This window comes from Mauremys reevesii, linkage group 1, assembly GCF_016161935.1.
Source record: "Mauremys reevesii isolate NIE-2019 linkage group 1, ASM1616193v1, whole genome shotgun sequence".
Lineage (NCBI taxonomy): Eukaryota > Metazoa > Chordata > Testudines > Geoemydidae > Mauremys > Mauremys reevesii.
Window position 1 is genome coordinate 255,540,165 of NC_052623.1, and position 19,694 is coordinate 255,559,858.

Here is a 19,694-nt window from a genome sequence, read left to right on the forward strand (position 1 = left end):
TAAAATAATAAATGGAAGGTTTTTTTTAAAAATTGACAAGGTAAGGAAACTACTCCTGTGCTTGTTTCATTTAAATTAAGAAGGTTGAAAGCAGGATTTTTCTTCTGCATAGTAAAGTTTCAAAGCTGTTTTAAGTCAAAGTGCAGTTGTAAACTTTTGAAAGAACAACCATGACACTGAGTTAGGAACGTTTCAGAGTACAAACAACCTCCATTCCCGAGGTAAAGACATTACCTACAAAGCTTTGACTGTCATTTACCTTGCCCTAGCATAGAGACATGCATTCCTCACATCCATAACCTTCAGCTATAAATTGATTGGTGTGTGGTGCTATGTTTTTACAAGTAGTCGTGTTCTGTAAAATCTCAGCAAACAACCTGTGGGTATTTACATTAAAGAACAGATGATCTGCAGCATGAGCTGTGGGTTTCGTGGGCCCACTTGCATGCGAAGGTATCATTCACGAAAGCTCATGCTGCAGAACGTCTGTTAGTCTATAAGGTGCCATAGGATTCTTTGTATGTTTTTTACACACACAGTTTATGACACTATGGATCTCGTCAGTAGGAATATCAGACTGTGTGCATGGGAGGTGGAAGTGTTTGCTCGGTGGAGAAACACCAGCCCTTCCACAAGGGGCTTCTGCCCTGTGCATTTTCTGAAAGCAATCCTCACTACTCCACCCTAGGGCAGTCCCACACTGAGCCCAGGGTCACCTCGCCAGAGGCGGGGCTAGAGGGAGGGGAAAGAGGGCCGGGCGTGCAAGACGGGGAAGGATAGGATTGCTCAGACATCCATCAAACCCCTAAGCTAGTGAGACAGCAGCAGGGAGGATGGGACCCGGAAGAGAAGCTGCCGCTGGGGTGAGTTATTTCCCCGCCCCTCGGAGGAGAGAGGCAGCCCGGTTACACCATGTTTCAGTTTCTGGTAAGTGTCTGCAAAGCCCCTCCACGTGGAGCCTCTGTCCCGGCTCTGCGTTGGGAGGGAGGAGGGGGATTGCTCCGGGGGGACCCGCGCCCCCTCCCTCCCCCACCCCCAGCAGGAGAAAGGCGCCTCTGAGCCTGGACAGAGAAATAGCCGCTACATCCACCCATCCCCCCCCTCCCAGCTGTGTTCATCCAGCGATGGATACATTGGGCCCTGGAGCTAGTTACATGCTTTCAGCACCTCTGCGTGTGAGTGCGAGAGAGGCAGACTGGGAAGCTCCCTCCCGACTTGATACTGGGGTTTTCTGAAGGGATCCCAGACTTGGGGCACTGATGAACCTGGGACCTTGTTTTGCAACTGCTGCCCATTTAAGGGTTCGTCTGGACGAGGATAAAAGGCGCTTAAGGGTGATCGAACACGTTTTAAACAATTTGAGTGCTGGTTGTATTTTGTTAACAGTGCTGGCTGGGTGAGATGAAGCCTAGCTACACCTGGGCCAGCTAACGTGGTGAAATACAACTAGCCCTGACGTGCTCTAGGGTGATGGTTGTATTTTCTAAAGCTGTTCATTAAAACAAGTTTTAAAAAAAAAACAACACTTCAGCTAACACCTTTACCATAGTTTAGATAAGCCCTTCATGATGCACCAGCTTCCAAGCCATGGAGATTGAATTGCTCAAGAATTTGAGCCTTATGGTTATGATTTTGGATATGTCCTCACTGGATAGTTAATTCAAGTTATCTGCACTCAAGTTATGGCTCCTGAGTCAGAGTAGCCAAATTGCAGTATAACCCTTAAGTTGCTGTGTCCACACAGTGCTGCACTCATTTGTCTGTGTGGCGCTAAGCTGTCTGGTTGCACATCCCAGGGTACTTAACTCTGCATTAAGCTGAGCTGAGCCTGTCTGGTTTCCTGCCAGGTCGTTCATCTGACTCTCAGCAGCTTGTCAGGTGGACTGCCTTAGAGCTGGATACACCAATATTTCCAGGGTCCATTCCTTGACATTTGTTAAATATTATTCACTGTACCAAGAGGGGTTTTTCCTCATTAAAAGTTATGCACACATGCAAAAAGAATTATTATTTTAGTGCCAGATTGTGATGCCATTTCACCCCAAGTAGTCCTTTTGAAATCAGCAGCTCTAAAATACTATTCAGTGTGAATAAAGGTATCACAATCTAGCAGTTAATTATATGGCTAGCACTTACATAGCCTGAAAGTCCCATTTGCAAAAGGGACTTGCTGCATGTCCAACTACAGGACAGAGGCACAGCTACAGTACTGTAGTTCTGTAATGTAGCTGCTTGGTATTTTCCCATCAATGTAGTGTTAATCCACCTCTCCCAGAGGCGGTAGCTAGGTCAATGGACGAGTTTTTTCTATCGACATATCTGTGTATACAGTGGGGGGTTAGTGCAGCCCTGTGTGATGCAACTAGGTAAATCTACTTTTTTAGGTGTAGGCCAAGTCTTAGGCACTTTGGAACTTAAGGGCTGGTCTACACTGGAGAGTTACATTTGGCATAGCTACATCTCTCAGGGGTGTGAAAAATCCACACCCCTGAGATATGTAGGTAAGCCGATTTAACCCTGATGTAGACAGCGCTAGGTCTACAAAAGAATTCTTCTGTTGACTTAGCTACCACTTCTCGGGGAGGTGGATTACCTACAGCTATGGAAGAACCCCTCCTATTTCTGTAGTAAGTGTCCACAGTGAAGTGCTACATCAGTACTGCTGCAGGAGTGCAACTGTGCTGTAGCATTTTAAGTGTTTGATAGATTTTTCAGTGAGACTTAGGCTAAGGCCTGGTCTACACTAGGAAATTAGGTTGGTAAAACTGTCACTCAGTGGTATGAATCAGGGGCTCCTTCCCTTGTGGGTGGGAGGCCTTTAGCAATGGGTGGGTCCATACCTGCCCGTCCCCAGTTTCTCAGTAGGCCAGGAGTATGAAAAATCCATACCTCTGAGCAGTGCAGTTAAACTGACCTAACCCCCGGTATAGACAGCACTAGGTGGATGGGAGAATTCTCTACCTCTTGGGGAGGTGGGGTACCTGGGCCAACAGGAGAACCCCTCCCATTAGCGTAGAGGCTTATGTGTAGACATACCCTTCGGCACTTTTTTAAAAAAAATTACCTGTCTAGTTTTCGCGCTTGCAAAATCAGGCTGTGTTCGTTGTGTATCACACAGTAATGGGGGACTTTAAGTTCTCACACTAGACAGAATATAAAAACTTTTCCAGCACATCCATTTATTAGTGGAATAACATAAATGCTACCATGAATGAAATGAACCAGTTAAGTGAGTGTTAAACAAACCCCTGGATTTCCCCCTGCTCCCTCCAGTATTACATTCATATAGTAAAACATAAAAACAAAAAGGGCCCTACGTTTTAATAGTGACTCACTATGTGACCTTGGACAAGTTACATCTTCTGTGTAACAAAACTGTGGACCTTGCAGTCGAGGGATGTGATCAGACAAAGCAGAAGCTGCATTTGAGCCTTTTGTGAAAGAGTAAATTCAATTAAAGTAATGGGGAAAAGGTTCAATTCTTCTACCTACAGTTGTAGCTGTAATATGGCAGTGATGGTTTCAGTTGATGGCACATCTAAAAATATTTGTATTCCAAAGAAATATATTAATTTTTAAAGTAGTATTAGTCCTTGCCTGTTAAGACCCTGCAAATGTACTCTGAATATATAGCATACCATGTGTGTAGATAACGGGGTGGGGGGGATTAGCCACCCTCATGTTTCTTCCCCCAAAAAAGAGTGAGTTTGGAACAGAAGTTCATTTATCTCACTTTATTAAAAGTGGACAAATTTAGACAAGATACAAAACTACTCAAAGTGAAATTCAGCAGCTATTATTTAACTCTAGCCCCCTCAAATAATAAAAGTTGTCTACACCCCCATCATACATTGAATAAACTGTGGCCTTGCTACTTTGGGTTACATTCTCTTTTGGTTCACTATCTGTGTCTACAATATGCAGCTTCCTTTATTCTTAGCCACTTTTTTCTTCAAATCACTCCAGATGTATTCTGTTGGATGCCAGTCAGGTGACTATACAGGTGAAAGCGCCCAATGCTTTAACGCTTTCTCTAAGAAAATGTACGCAGGGTTGATGTGTACTTTTAATTCAGTGATTTTCAACTTCTTTTCATTTGTGGGCCCTTAAAAATTTTTGAATGGAGATGCTGTCCCCTTTGGAAATTTTAAACATACTCTGCGGTCTCCCATTGAAAACCACTGCTTTAATTCATTGTCCTTTTTGAAAAACAGGTACTCTTGATCCCTATAGGAAGACACAGTTCTAATATCTCTTCATATGTTGCACTCGCTTTTATGCTATTAATGAAACACAGGTTACCAATACTTTTATAAGACACAGCCCGTGCAAGTGGAATAACGTTCTTTTTGGACTGCTGCTGCTTTTGTACAGTGCCAATGCATCTTAAAAAGAGTTGCACATGGAGCTGACACCTCCAGTGCATTCATTGGCTCACCGCTACAGTAAAACAAATCCAACCTTTGTATCAGAGTAATATATGTTAATTTGTATTTTATCACACAATTTTTGTTCCAAAAAAATTCAGCTGTCTCAAGCATATCTTAATCCAGGGGTCCGCAACCTATGGCACGCCTGTCAAAGATGGCACGCGAGCCAATTTTTAACGGCACACTGCTGCCTGCCGGAGTCCCGAGGACACACAGCCAGTGAGGGGCAGAGCCCGCGCCCCCCGAGAGAGGAGCCGCCTCAGCGGCCTGCCCGTAGGCTCCCGCGTCCCTTTACCCGACGAGGAGACCTGCCCGGAGGCGCGGAGGGGCCCGCTCACCTGGGCTGCCTTGGTATAGCTGGCCATGGCGGATTGGTGGCACGCCGGGGGAGTGGGTTCGCTGCGGGACCTGGTTCCAACTCCCGATGGCAGAAGCGAGGGCGGTGGAGGCGGGAGAGTCCGGCGGCGGCAGCAGCACTGGCTGCTGAGCATCCCCAGGAGAAGACACCCGGCTGCGGCCAGGGACCGGTACCTGATGTTCGTGAACTGGGAGAAGCGAAGAGCCCCGCGGCCCAGCAGGGCTGAGCGGGTAGCAGGTGCAGGCAAGCGAGAATTGTTGGTGGCTAAAGAGCCCTGAGGCGAGGAGCTCGCATACCGCGGGGTCATGCGCCGCCCGGAGCGGCTCCTCCAGACACAGCCAGAGGGGACTCTTTTGCTGGGGAGCGCTAGTTGCGCTCGTGCAGTGTGCCGCGGGGCCCTGAATGGGTGAGCTGACTGGGGGTCGCTGGAGTGAGGGGGGCCTCTGCCCTGACCCCCCACACACACACACCCAGCCCTCTGCTCTGAGCCCTGCAGCCCCGGACACCCCCCAGGCCCATGCCCTGAGCCCTGTACCCGTCACATGCTCAGCCCTCTGCTTGACTCCTTCACCCCCACGACCCCAGCCCTGATTCTGGCACCCACACACATACCCAGCCCCCCTCCCCCCCCACCCTGACACCTGCAGCCCCCTCACATGCCCGCAGCCCTCTGCCCTGACTTTTACACCCTCACATACCCAGCCCCCACCCCATGCACCCCCACATCCTGACTCTTGCACCCCCCACATCTCCACCCTGAGCGCCAAATGGGAGCTCTTGCACACACACCCCACATTCCCACCTGCACCCCTCACACCAGATGGGAGCTGCCCAGGTAAGTGCCCCACACCCAAACCTCCTGCCCCAATCCTGAGCCCCCTCTCTCATTCTAGCTCCTGGCCAGACCCTTCACCCCCAGCCCCTAGCCCTGTACTCAGTGCACTCCCACCCTCAGCTCAGAGCAGAGAAAGGAAGAGAATGGCCAGAACCAGGGAGAAGGCAGGTACCCACTGTGGGCAGGGCCGGGACCCCAGACCGGCAGCGGGCTGAGCGAGTCTGGCAGCCAGGATCCCAGCCGGCAGATGGAACCCCTGAGCAGCAGTGGGCTGAGCAGTGGTCTGGGGTCCCAGCCACTAGCCCCACACAGCCCGCTGCCGGTCTGGGATTCTGGCTGCCAGACCCTTGCCAGCTGGGGTTCCGGCCGCAGGCCCTGCTCAACCTGCTGCTGGCCTAGGTGAACAGAACCCCAGACCAGCAGCGGGCTGAGCGGGCCGGCGGCATAAGATATACATTTTAATTTAATTTTAAAAGAAGCTTCTTAAACATTTTGAAAACCGTGTTTATTTTACAATACAACACTAGTTTAGTTATATAATATATAGACTTATAGAGAGAGACCTAAAAAACATTAAAATGTATTACCGGCACACGAAACCTTAAATTAGAGTGAATAAATGAAGACTCGGCACACCACTGCTGAAAGGTTGCTGACCCCTGTTTTAATCATATTGCCCCTCCAGTCTGGTATGGGTATTGTTGTTGTTTTCTGTCTTTTGTTCTCTCCCCCTCCCCCTCCATTCAAATTTTCACCTTGGTAAGTCTCCCACTTTGATTTGACAATGCACTGCCTGTTCTGTTGCAGTGGCTGCAGTTCACTTAGTTCATTTAGAGCTTCTGGCTTATTTTTTCCCCCCGAGCCCAGCCCTGCTCTGACTTTCTGCAAATATGATAAGCTGTTCCTGAGGTCAGAGTTAAACTCTTTGCCCACAGTCAAATGATACTTTTTGCCCTTCATTCCCAGTCCTAAGGTATTTGTTAATTAATGCAGCTGTTTGCCTCATTAAAGAATGCTCAGCTAGTCAAACTTTTAGTCTTTTTCTTTTTCTACATGTGTCTGAAAACTCTGGCAGATGCTAAAGCCAGATGCCCAACTATATGATTTATTTACAATTCTAATTAAATCCTTAATTGATGCTAATGCCTTTAATACCTAGCACTTATTAAAAGTAAATAACACGGAGAGAACAGGGTGCATGCCAATAACAAAGCACAGCAGCATTTCTCATTATAGGTGCTGCTGACCTAATTTGGAGATACTGTGGATTTTTAGCTACCAGTATGCTCAGACTTGGTGCCAATAAGTCCCAATAATACATTGCATATTTATTAGAAAATCAGGACTGTGGGCTCTCTTTAAATTATTGTTTTTAAGTTAACTGGCTATTTCCAATTCCGGTCTCTGTTGATAATGCCAGCAGAGAGCCTCTTCTGAATCACTTTAGCTCTTGGGTGTTTATTAAAAAATAAGCTTCCATATCCTACCCCTAGTCCAACACAGGATTTATAAAAAATTGTAAATGCATATGCATTTCTTCAGAATGGACTCATTTGTATCTCTGTTTGTTCCAGTGGAAAAAGTGGGTAATAGGACTAATACGCTCAGCAGATTTTGGAGTCATAATGTTTCTGAACTCAACTGCTACTTGAAGTCCTTGTGTTGCAAATGTCTGATAAAAATCAGTTTTAATTAAGACTTTCTGATTAGTGCCTGAAAGCTGGTGAAGGGAAAAGATGAACGGCATACAGTATTAATTCTGGGTTCCCTCCTCTCCTTTCCTGTGCATGGAAAGGGTGTCTGTCGCTCCTTCACCCTAGCTGGAGCTGCAGCAGGGAGATAAAGGGATAATCTTACAAACTTTATATTTTTTGCCTTTCAGAGTTAAGTAATTGCTTGTTTTACATTTAACGTGTATCTTAGCGTGTTGGGTGGCTGTTGGAAGCCCCTCATTAGTCCTTACTGTCCTTAATTGGCATGCACCCTTTAATTGGCAGCATTTTTAGTTTTAAAAACGATGATTAAACAGTGAGACCCCCCTCTTCATGAAGTGGCATCTCTTAAACCCTGTATAACTGATGAAATAGCACATCAAAGTCTAGACTGGTCTTGCATGGAGTGTATGGAGCTCTGACTTCAACTAATGCGATACAAGTTGTTTATGTTCTTGGGTCTGACACAGGTGTTAAGATACTTGCAATACAAAATAAGACATTGCACGGTATAGTATTGGTCCTAGCTTTGGAGTTGGACGAATTTTAGGATAAGAGGAGGAGAATGAAGGTGTTTTTGTCCTTTCTAGGAGAAGAAAAAGCAAGAGAACTTTCTTAGGCCTGGTCTACACTGGGGGGTGGGGGGGGGTCGATCTAAGGTACGCAACTTCAGCTACGTGAATAGTGTAGCTGAAGTCGAAGTACCTTAGCTCGAATTACTTACCGTCCTCACGGCGCGGGATCGACGTCCGCGGCTCCCCATGTCGACTCCGTACCGCCATTCGCGTTGGTGGAGTTCCGGAGTCGACAGGAGCACGTTCGGGGTTCGATATATCGCGTCTACATGAGACGCGATATATTGAACTCCGAGAAATCGATTGCTACCCGCCGATCCGGCGGGTAGTGAAGACGTACCCTTAGTAAAACTATTTTATAAGGGATAGACTGAAAGGTTCGCCCCAGTGACTAGTAATATAAGCCAATCTTTGCAAAGAGTCTTGAAATTCTCAGCTGAGAGTCTGCTTGCCTTTTGGGTGAATTCATGGACACTGCCAAGATATAGGGAAGGCTCCTCTGCTGGATTGACTTTCAGGATTAAAAGGAATCTTAAATCCTGCTTATCTCAGTGCAGCATGCATTAATACTATCCCATGCAAAAAACGCACAAAAAGAACGCTACAGTTTTTTGAAAAAAGCCAAGAAACCCTAAGCTCTAAAAATGGAGTAAACAAATATTTTAAATATATGTTCCGTTTCCCTTACAGTTCAGACATTTAGTTAATGATGGCATCAGCGCGTGAAAATGTACAGCCAGTTCTATTAATGACCATAGCTTTCTGAGAAGAACATGTTTTGGGGTTTTTTTTTTTACCAGTGAGTGGTGCTGTGTTTATGCTACTGGAAGAGTGAATTATTTTCTGTTCTACTTTGTGCAGTGAATACAATTTCTAGCTAGGTTTTGACTTCAAAATCATTACTGTTGATGATGGTTTAAAAAAAAAAAGCAGCACACAGATTTTCAGAGATGAGGCCAAACTTGCAGTATTGATAGTCAGAAAAATCTTAATAGCATTCGTACATCAAGCAAGCTTATTCTGAAATGTAATGATAATAAGAGCCAGAGTTTTACTTGGAGTTGCTGGATGCTAAGCACTTTGGAAAATCTGGATGTATATTTCTGAGGAAACAAAGGGTATTTTATTTTCTCTCCGGTGTGATTGAGACCTGAGTTTCTCCTCAACCGGTAAGTGAAAGGAGCTAGGCACTCCATTTCCCTCTTACTCTTCCTTTAAAACTCATAGACTGAAGTGACCTTTTCTTTAGCACCCAGCAACTCTTATCCCAAGCCTGGGACCTACATTTACGTTCTGTGCAAAGTAGCATAACTAGGCCAGCCCAGAAATCTACTGATGCACTGTTTCCTTACGATCTCCTCAGCCCATATGTTTTATAGCCCACTTCATTTGCGTCTGTCCTGTGATTTTCCCCCCCGCTTTATTTCCCTCCCCCCGTGCCTATTATTCTTAGTATTTGTATTGTGGTAGCTCCTGTGAGCCTGTCATAGACCAGGACCCTCGTGCTAAGAGATGTACAAGTATTGAACAAAAAGACTTTTCCTGTGCCATTATAGTTAATGGACTTACTATGATTTATATGGTAATGGGTGTGCAAGGAACTTTACAGAACAAAAGACCAATCTCTGCACCAAAGATTTCTTGGAATTGTAATAGAACAGTGATTAAAAAGAATTCTCATTCTGGTTGTGGTGGTGGTGGTGGTTTTATGGAAGTTGGGGTATAAATGAGTACATTGTTGAAGGAAGAGAAAGCTTTGGGGAGAGTAATATAAAACAACTTATGAGTAGAGTTGGTTGAAATTTTTTTCATGAAAAAACTTTACTGAAATATTATTTTAAATTTTCTGGGGGTTTTTTTGCAAATTTTTCTGGGGTTTTTAACTAATGTTTTTACCAAAATCTCTTTTTGAAATAATTAGAATTTTTTCCCCACCAAAACCACCTGCATTCTCTTAATGAAAACAAAATTTCAGATAATGATTTGCGAAAAAATCTCCATTTTGAAGCCTGAGAAATGGAAGCCCTTTAAAAAACGTTCATGATTTCTCCGCCACCACCATTTTTTCAACCTCCTCTACTGCCAAGTGTTCATACATTGTGTGCAAGTGAGGGGGAAATGTTAAACTCCTTGTCATTTATTTTGTCTTTTTTTTTTTTTTTCCTTTTCCTCTTAAGCTTGGTTTTGCTCTCGGCAATGTGGTTGGGATGTATCTGGCGCAGAATTATGATGTAAGTATTATTATTTATTAAAGTAGTAGTAGCAAGCAGGAGTGGCCCTACCTGTTTTACTGGCCAGGGTGGAAAATACTTTGACTGCCCCTTCCCCAAGCAGCTGAGTTCAAACAAATAAACAAAAAACCCCCAAAAACTGGCCAATCACAGGAGGGGGGGGGAAGCTGGCCAATAAGAAGAGCAAAAATGACCAGCCAATCAGAATAAAGCAAAAAACAAAAACAAATCCACATGGCACAACTGTATGGCACCCCATGGAAGTGGGCAACCAGCTTGCCCACACCTAGAACTGGCCCTAATTTATTTGTATTACAGTAATGCTTGGAGGTCCCAGCTGAGATCAGGGCCTCATTATGCAAATGTTGCACAAACGCATATTAAGATACAGTCTCTGTCCTGTCTAAACAGACATAGCAGGGGAAAATGGGGGCCCAGAAAAGTGAAAAGACCTGCCCGAGATCACACAGCTGGTCAGCGGTAGAGCAAGGATTAGAACCAGCTCTCCTAACTCCTAGTTTAGTGCCCTGTCCCGTAGGATACACTAGCTGCCACACAGTTCTCTTTGTTTGCATATGAAAGTTTTATAGTGACTTGAATTTCTCTCTTCTATGAATGATGATGAAAGTGGAATTGTCAAGAGTGTTTGGAAGGGCTCAGCCTGTTGAGTTCTGCTTGGAATTTTATGTAGACCTGAACTCTTCCTTTTCAACTTGGATTGAGGTTTTCTGAATATGAATTAAGGGGAGATTTTGTTTTCCAAGAATTTGGAGCAGAAGCCTTGGGGGCTGAGCCTCCAAACTTCGGTAGTATCAGTGCAGGTTTGAGGATTTAGTAGATTTAAAATTAAAAACCTGCTATCCAATTAGAAATCCTAAATTTTAAAACATTCCTTACCTGTGCTACTAATGCTACCTCAAAATTAAAAGAATTGAAGAGTGAGGTCCACAAAGGTATTTAGGTTCCTAATCCCCAGACTTAGGCACCTAAGTCCCAGTATTGGCTCCATTACGGTGCACAAAACTCCTTCTGAACTCTGTAGACACCTAAACTCTCACTCTGCCCAAGGAACGTTTTACTGCAAAAACTTAGGAGCTTACATTTCTGCCTCTGAACATGTTCGCTGGCGAGTCCTTCTGGGCATACAGGCACCTATCTCTTGCCTAAGCCCCAGAGTGATTCACAAATCAGAGGATTCACCTGAGAGGCCAGATCTGGTAGCAGTGCTCAGAGGCTGCCTACCAGATTGGGTCCCATTCAAAATCCAGTTGAAGGAGGAGTGATTACAGCTCTCAGCAGGGATGTGGGAGACCCAGGTTTGTTTTTCCCCTCTGCCAAAGGGGGGGAAAGGATTTTAACGGAAGTCTCTCACCTCTCAGGAGAGTGTCCTAATCACTAGTTTATGGGATCTTCTGATATGGGGCTACCTCCATCTCTCCTGTTGAAGCTGTTCCACTCTGGCTAATTACACAAGCCCTGTCATTTTTTTTATTATTATATTTATCCACCACAACCACTTCCTCTTCCTCTGGCCATTTTAGGTGCCTGCCTTACTCCACACAACTCATTCCCTCAAGAAACAGGTTAGGCATCTAAGCCAGCTGACTCCAGGCAGTGGGTTTCCATTCCTGGATCACTAAATAGAGATTGCCTCCCTGCAGTCTGGTCTTAGGTGCTTATCTCTGAGAAGGGTTGGGGTTAGCACATGCCCCCACTCCTTGTCAGCATCTCCCATTGGCTGGCTTAGGTGGCTCCCTACCTAGTGTGCTGTTTTTATTGTTTGTTTTTAAATCAGAGAAGTTTCATTAAGCTAGGTTTTGTTAAAGCTTGTTTTTACAAAACCTATACTGTAGTTTAGATCTAAAGTCACCTGAGTGTATGTTGCATATGTAATTAATGAAAGCATGAAGTATAATCATTTTCGTGCAGTACAACTGAAGTGTCACCACAAGAGGGCTACTTCTGCTTTTAATTCAGAGGAAGTTCTCCCCTGGTGAGGTAAAACTAATTTGCTAGTATGAACCAAGTATTTGATTGTTACAGTATCTAAGATGATTTTCCACATGGTTAATCATAAAAGCCCCAATTATACAAACAGGGTGATTAAATTAGAAGTTAGGGTTTTTTTTCTCTGCAAGTGTGTGTTTGGCATCTGTGTAAAACTTCTTTAGACAGGGAGTTATTTTAGGAATAGGCCCAAGAGTAAATTAAACAAGGAGTTTTTAAGAAGTACTATAACCCCTGCAGATGCTGCTAGGGAGTGTAAGGGTAATTCAACGTGTAACTTTTCGAAAGCTTCAACATTCTGCTCTTTCACATGTTGTCCCCAGTCCTACAAATGCTTATGCATGTGAGTATCCCTATTGACATCAATGAGACTACTTACTTGCTTAAACTGAAGTATATGTATAGGGTGACCAGACAGCAAGTGTGAAATATTGGGACAGGGAGTGTGGGGTAATAGGTACCTATATCAGACACAGCCTCAAATATCAGGACTGTCCCTATAAAATCAGGACATCTGGTCACCCTATATATGGATAAATGTATGTAGTTTTGGGGTCTTAGTTTCAGTTTCACAAAATTGGTCCAATTTCCCCCCACCCCACCCCTCTGCAAAAATGCTTCTGACATTTCTCATATGGCTAACCTGACCACTCAAGTCTTGAGTCAAGCCCCAAAAAATCATGACATTTGGCTAAAAAATCATGAATAAAAATACGCATTTTGGGTTATGTTTTATTTGCCTTTGGCGTTTGATGGTTTACGTCCCAGTTGGGTCTCATCTTCAAGCAGTTCTCCACAACCATGAGAGCTAGAATCTTAATACAAAAGCTGAGATTCTCATGTAATCAGTTAACTTGCGGAGCTGTGGTTTTGAGGGAAAAATAAAACGAATTTTGCATGATTGCCACCAAAATAAAGAATTTGCTGCACGGCATCTGCCATTATTAGTCAAAAATTTTGATTGGTTCATTTTCAGTCTAAAATGCTTCTATTTTTAAGGGGAGATTGCTGGAGTTTCGCAACTCAACTTGATCTTTAGAAGAAAGTCTTTATTTTTTTCTTTAAAGTGTGAAATTTCAAAAGGTTGCAGATTTCAGTGCAAAAATTGATACATTTTGGGGGCCAAAAAAATAGAGCAGAATAAATACTTTTGACATCTTGCAAAAAAAATATTTTCCTCCTTTTGCACAGCTCTCCTTATAGGTTTTAACTAAGATTAGAAGGAGCCAATGTGTTTATTTACTCTGACTTCCTACATTACACAGACCATAGAAATTCTCATTACACTTTGTTGGTATTTTCAGAAGAATGTGTTAATATTACTGAGGTGGTATTTTTTGCGGCCTACTCTGTAGCAGTTCATTTTCTTCCGGCGAGGTAGGCAGGCTGATCCTCTAAATGTCCTATTTACTCCTTTATATGTCCATCCTCCTTTCCCATTTTCCAACAACAACAAAGATTACCCCAAATTAGGTCTAACTTTCCTTCCATCCAAAAAGATCTGGAGGGGACTCCATCTGGGGCACATCAGCACCATCACTGAGTTGACTAGAAAGGGTTGCTCAACATGTCTGCAAACCACTTCTTCCTTGCCTCGCCTCACCTCATGATACTGAGCATGCTTCTTCTGTCCAGGGTAGTCCTGTGGAGTAGGTCCTAGGAGCAAGCTCTTTGTTGTTAGCGTTAAACTTTATATAACGTTTTTCTTGCATTCCCTAATTAGTCAACTGTACAGCTGATAACTAACTTTTTTTTTTTTAAAAAGATTCCTGACCTTGCAAAGAAACTTGAAGATTTTAAAAAAGATGTGGAAGCTAAGAAGAAACCTCCCAGTGACAAATCGTAAGCCACTGATGTTGACCAGATCATCTCCACACAAATTTCAAGGATATAATTCCCCTTCAAGCTACAAGTTCCAAGTAGAATTCGGGCTTTGGGGGATTTCCTCCACTTCCAGTCTCCCAGAACCTGGCTGTCCTTGAGCTGAAGTGCAATCATGAATGTGCAGTGAGACCTAACAACATCAGGAGTTTCAGGAAACCTGACTCAGAGCTGATGTGATTAGGAAAGAAAGTTTGGATTTTTTTGCAATTACTTAATATTTTATAATCAATTTTTATATGGCTCAACTGGAGATCACTGCAAATCCTACAATTATCCCTACCTGATGCTTTATTATAATTCTTAAAATGCCTCAAAAGAAATTAAAACAAATGTATCCGGAAGTCACTTCTGAAGACTTCTTTTATTCTGAGTTATATTACATCATTGTCCTTTCTTTAATCCTCCTGTGTGGGACTGAATCATGGGTAATTTCAGTCCTTGTGCTGGAGATGGAATGAGAGCTTTGAGTGTCCAGTGAATTTACATGAATAGTTGTCTGTTTCCATTTTTTGTATATTATCTTATTTTTGGCAGTGTTTTTCTTTGTACAAAGTGAGCAAAAACATGATTGACTCCAAAGGATGTAAAAGGATACCAGCTTCAACCTACATTTTACCTTCACTGGTTTTTCTTTCTCTGCTCTGTTCCATTGCCTCACCCCATTTCATTTTCACTCCTTCCCCCCCCTTGGTCATTTTGGGACACATACCTTAAGCTGGGGATGATGAATCAGCAGTTGACGAAGATGACTCAAATTCACTTATAAAGATAGTTAAATGTACAGCTCTTTTGCATCCTCTCCTTACTGCCCCAAGCAGCACTTTCCCCCAGATGAAGCATTAGCACATTGAGTGTAGTATGTGACACACTCTACCAGTCCCTCAACCCCCTGCTTTTCTTTTGCAGTTGGACAATAATTTTAGTATGTATACAGGTTCATCTTACCATCTCACTGAGCATGCGCTGGCACTACTTAGCCTAGCGTGTTCCCCTTTACCTTTCTTGGCCACAATATATTAAATGGAAATACAAACCCTTAAGTATGAGGCATTGATCCATGATGTTACAAGTACTACACTCTTTGGTCTGAATGGTAAACATCCTATCAGACAAAAAGAGATGTATGTTTTAGTTAACTAATTAGTTTACTGTTCTCCACTAAAAAAAAGCACCCATCCTTTGCATTTCACACATGTTTTTAGAAGTACATGTATAAAGAAACAGACGCATCAGGTACCCCTGATCAGTAACCAACACAGCTATGCCAAACCACTATTGAGCACAGACTATTCTTTGAGAGAGACTCACACTGGATAATCCACAATCTATTCAAGTATCAGAGAGGTAGCCGTGTTAGTCTGGTTCTGTAGAAGCAGAACCAGAATCTATTCAAGTCAATCTTGCACTCTGTACTCATGCACTTTTCCCCTGAGTAATGAGTACAGAACTGGACCCATGCTGCCTAATTTTTTAAAAGCCCCTTTTCCAAATGTGATGAATTTGGTAATAAACAATCTGAGGGAAATTATTTTTCTACTTTTCTCCAGAACTTTAGAGCCAAAATTTTGATATACAGTACTTAAAACCACTCAGATTTCTTCAGTTACCACCTACAATTATTTGAACACTTATTGTGAATTTAGTTTTTTTTCCCAAGGCGTATATTATGCTCTTCCTGCATATCACACAGAGATGAGGAGGGAATGAGTATTTAAGGTTTCTCTATAATATTTGACCATAGAAGCTGCTTTAGCATGAAAGGTGCAATTTATATCTCAAATGTTCATCTGACAATCACAGCAGATGTCAGGAAATTTCCTATCAGCCTATAAAGCTTTTTCAAATAGAACCAGGCATATCTGTAGCGCTATATAAACAATACAAAAGTATTAATAATAAGGGTTTAAGTGTTCCACAAAGTTTGCAACACCTTGCATGTTAGCCCAAAATTATTTTTCTTCCACCTGGAAAACTGGAGAGCTCAATTACATTTTAGAAGGCAATAATTCTTAAATTTTGCAAGCCCTCTACAATAAATTGCATTAAACATAAGTTAGCTGTGCGCTACACTAGATTATATTGATGTATAACCCACAGTTACACATCCAACTGGCAGAACCATGGCAATGAGCACATGAATGATACTGAGGTAAATAGCTGAATCGCCAACCAGACTCTAAAACCGCCCTTCCCTTGCAAAAGCACCTAGGATGAACTGGGGTGCAACTACTAGCTCTACTTTCTAGGGCTGAATCCTTCATTGGGGCACAGCAATGGGAGAGAACAGAGCACAGCCTGTTTCAAAGTCTGGGGAAGGAAGATATGGAATGCTACCACAGAAAGGCTGCGTTCCAGATGTTTAACAAAAATAGAGCCCTTGATCAACAAATACTAAATCACAGAATGCTTCAAACCAAGAAGCTATCAGTGTACCTCAAGTTTAGCATGTCCTGTGACCCACTTCTAACCCAACCACATGCTGCTAGAGTCACCGGGCTGGTTGTCTGTTGACTGTTATAGCTATCCCAGAATACCTTGCTATGGAAAACTGCTGATGCAGGCTGCCGTACCCAATACACAGGTGCTCCTGTGTTACTTCATGGGCCTCATTTAGGTCAGGCAGCGCCAAAGTGAGACTCCTGCAGAATCCTCATTTATACAAATGAAGGCAAGAACTCACTATTCTGGTTGTTTCAATAGTCTTCTGCGTAGAGTCTCTCATTCCCTCTCCCCTCTCACTTCTCTTCACTAACCCTTTTCTGCTCTGCCCCCAACAGACCTTAATGATGGAGGTCTTCATTCTAGTTAAAGAAGGCTGAACATGGTTTTCTGGGGGCCATCTTAGCACAACTTTGAGCACTGATGAATCTTGATGGGAGGCAATCCCTGCTGGCCTAATAGCAAAGGGCCTTTTCTCTGTGTATTAAATGACATCACGTAAAATCCTGGCCCAAAGGAAGTCAATGGTAACACTCTAATTGCTTTCTATGGGGCCTTAGACTTCCCTCTCCTACCTCATTGTCAGTCACGTCTCCCAACAGGTTCCTGCTGACCTCTCCACATCTGCCTTTTTTAGGGGGCACTGTGATATATTCTGTGCTGGCCTGGGGGCAGCGTCTTGTATTGATTGTACCAGCTTTGGATCACTATGGCCAAGATTCATAAAGGTACTCTAGGCCCCTACCTCCCTTTGTGCTACTGGGCCTCTACTGTTCAACCGGCCATGGTGCGCACACAGGACAAAGACAAATCAGTGCCATATGTTCAAGTGATGTGGGATTAATTTCGTTAATATAAATTACATTTTGTAGAAATATGTTTAGGCCTTGCCATTTCTGCATAGAGTAAATCTTAGTGCTGTGTGATGGCGTTACTTTTGTGTCTTAGAAACTGGTGCTTCATGCAATGAAGTAGGCAGTTAAACAGTGTAGGGACAAATTCCCCTATACTGCTCTTTTTACGTCTTTCTCTGGGGGACTGAAAAAAATAGTTGTTTTGTTAAGTTTGTCAGTGGTGTCTGCTAACTTTTATGGATTCCCAAGAGGTGGGTTCTATTTATTGAATACGTAGCAATATAAGATAAGATGTTATTCACTACTTCTCTTGAAATATGCATTAAAATTTAAATGATCACCATGAACTGTCTTGTTTGCTTCTTTGAAGAATAGAGAAAGTTGCAGAACTTTTATCCTCAGAACAGATATTCCATGAAAACAGAGCTGTGGTTTGTCCAGCCTCCCCCACCGGTTGCAGAGTATTTGGGGGCTAGAAAAAGAAGTGATGGTGTATCACTGGTTGAAGCCATAACCACAGTACAAGCCTTCCCCCCGCACACACAGCTTGATTCATATTCTATCTTGTTCAGCCTTATCTTCTTTCACTGTGCTTTAAGATTTCAGATGTCAGCATAACAGTCTTGAAGTCTGAGGTCAACTTCAGCTATTAATGCACAGAGCTGCATGCCCAATCATATCCTCACAAGCATGTTTCAAGGCAACTCTGCGGACTACCCCTAGAGCTGAGGGGAGTTTTCCAACCATTGGTCTTTCTACTAACATTACCCCTAAAGCTACCAACTAACACTGACACCAACTAACACTCTAGGAAATGTTCAGCAGTTTGCTAGGAATAGGATTGAGGCCCAGATCTTCAAAGATAGTTAGGCTCCTCACTTAGATTGATTTCAGTTAGAAGCTAGGTGACAATATACTTTTGAGGATCTAGGGTCTGAATGCCAAAGTCTGCTAGGCTTACTCCCACTGAGTCATGCCTTACTCTGAAAAACACAACATTAAGATCTATGGAGCTTCTTGCGGCGTAAGGTCCAGTGTGCAGAAGGATGGAAAAACTGACCCTTTGAAATCCACTCTTAAATTTTATGATTTATAGTTTACAAGCCAGAAAGAAACAAACAACTGTTGCACAAGTGTTAGCACAATTACAATTGCACAAAGGGATTTCTGCACTGAGAAAGAAAATACTACTCTGTCCATTATAGAGTGAAACTTTGCTCTCAGTGTAAATCCAGAGTAACTCAGTTGACCTCATTGGTGGTATTCAGGATTTACATTAATGTAATAAATTATATATTTGTCCTTAAAGGGGATTCTACTTAACCTTTTACTTGCATATAGGATTATAAGATGGTTTCATAGACAGTATAGTACAGCTATCAGTTGATATGGCAGAGTGATTTTGGATAGAAACCTGGCATTTTCTTGTTACGTGTCAGACTGATACAGAACTTTTGGTAGGCTTGACTATTTATGTGAAATGTTCAAAGCATGTGGAAATTACTTTTTTTCCTTTCTGAAGAAAAGGCTTGATTTTTGGTTATTGGAAAAGAGAAATCTGAAGTTAAATGACAGTACATTATAAAGATAAATAACTGTTTTAAAAGGTTTTTTTCCCCCTTTGTACATTTATCAGTTTTAGTTTTACTTTTAGGGTATGTCTATACTGCAATTAGACACTCACGCTGGTCCATGCCAGCTATCTCGGGCTTGTGGGGCTTGGGCTAAGGGGCTGTTTAACTGTGGTGTAGATGTTCAAGCTCAGGCTGGATCCTGAGCTCTGGGACCCTCTCATCTCATGGGGTCCTAAAGCCCAGGCTCCAGCCAAGCCTGATCAGCTCTGCCACAATTAAACAGCCCCTTAGCCTGAGCCCTGTGAGCCTGAGTCAGCTAGCTCAGGCCAGCCACAGGTTTTTAATTGTAGCGTAGACATGAGCAACATGTCCAAAGAGGTGCCACTCGGAGACCATTGTTGGAGAAATATGCCCCATTTGGCATACCAAAGCATAGACTATGGTCCAATTTCTGCCTTCAGATATTTTTTCATATTTCCCACTGAAACTAATAGCAGCCCTGCACATATATCTAAGGGCAGAATTTAGCCATTTGTATTGCTTATAGTGAAAAAAGTGCTTTTTTCAGCATACCACATTTCTGTAAGCAGCCTGATGTGCCAAATTAGCAAAACGTGGCATCTTGGCTGCAACAGCTGAGGAGATCAACGTGCTGCATCCATGATATGCTGGGAGAGGTTTTTGTGGAGACTCCTTGATTGAGTTCACCCTTCTCTAGATGTCTCTACATTAACCCTGTCAGGAATCAATTTTGAAAATACTTACGAAGAATTAAATTTTTGCTTTTGAAATGCA

General features: G+C 43.1%; 1 protein-coding gene across 1 annotated transcript; it reads left to right on the forward strand.

Moving 5' to 3' along the window:
* The first annotated feature begins 789 nt into the window (after nt 1–789).
* STMP1 (short transmembrane mitochondrial protein 1) lies at nt 790–17,672 on the forward strand. The gene is made up of 3 exons (XM_039520434.1): nt 790–927; nt 10,088–10,141; nt 13,914–17,672. Exons 1-3 carry the CDS (start codon nt 913–915, stop codon nt 13,992–13,994), a joined length of 150 nt encoding a protein of 49 aa, XP_039376368.1. The 5' UTR covers nt 790–912; the 3' UTR covers nt 13,995–17,672.
* Nucleotides 17,673–19,694: the final 2,022 nt, after the last annotated feature.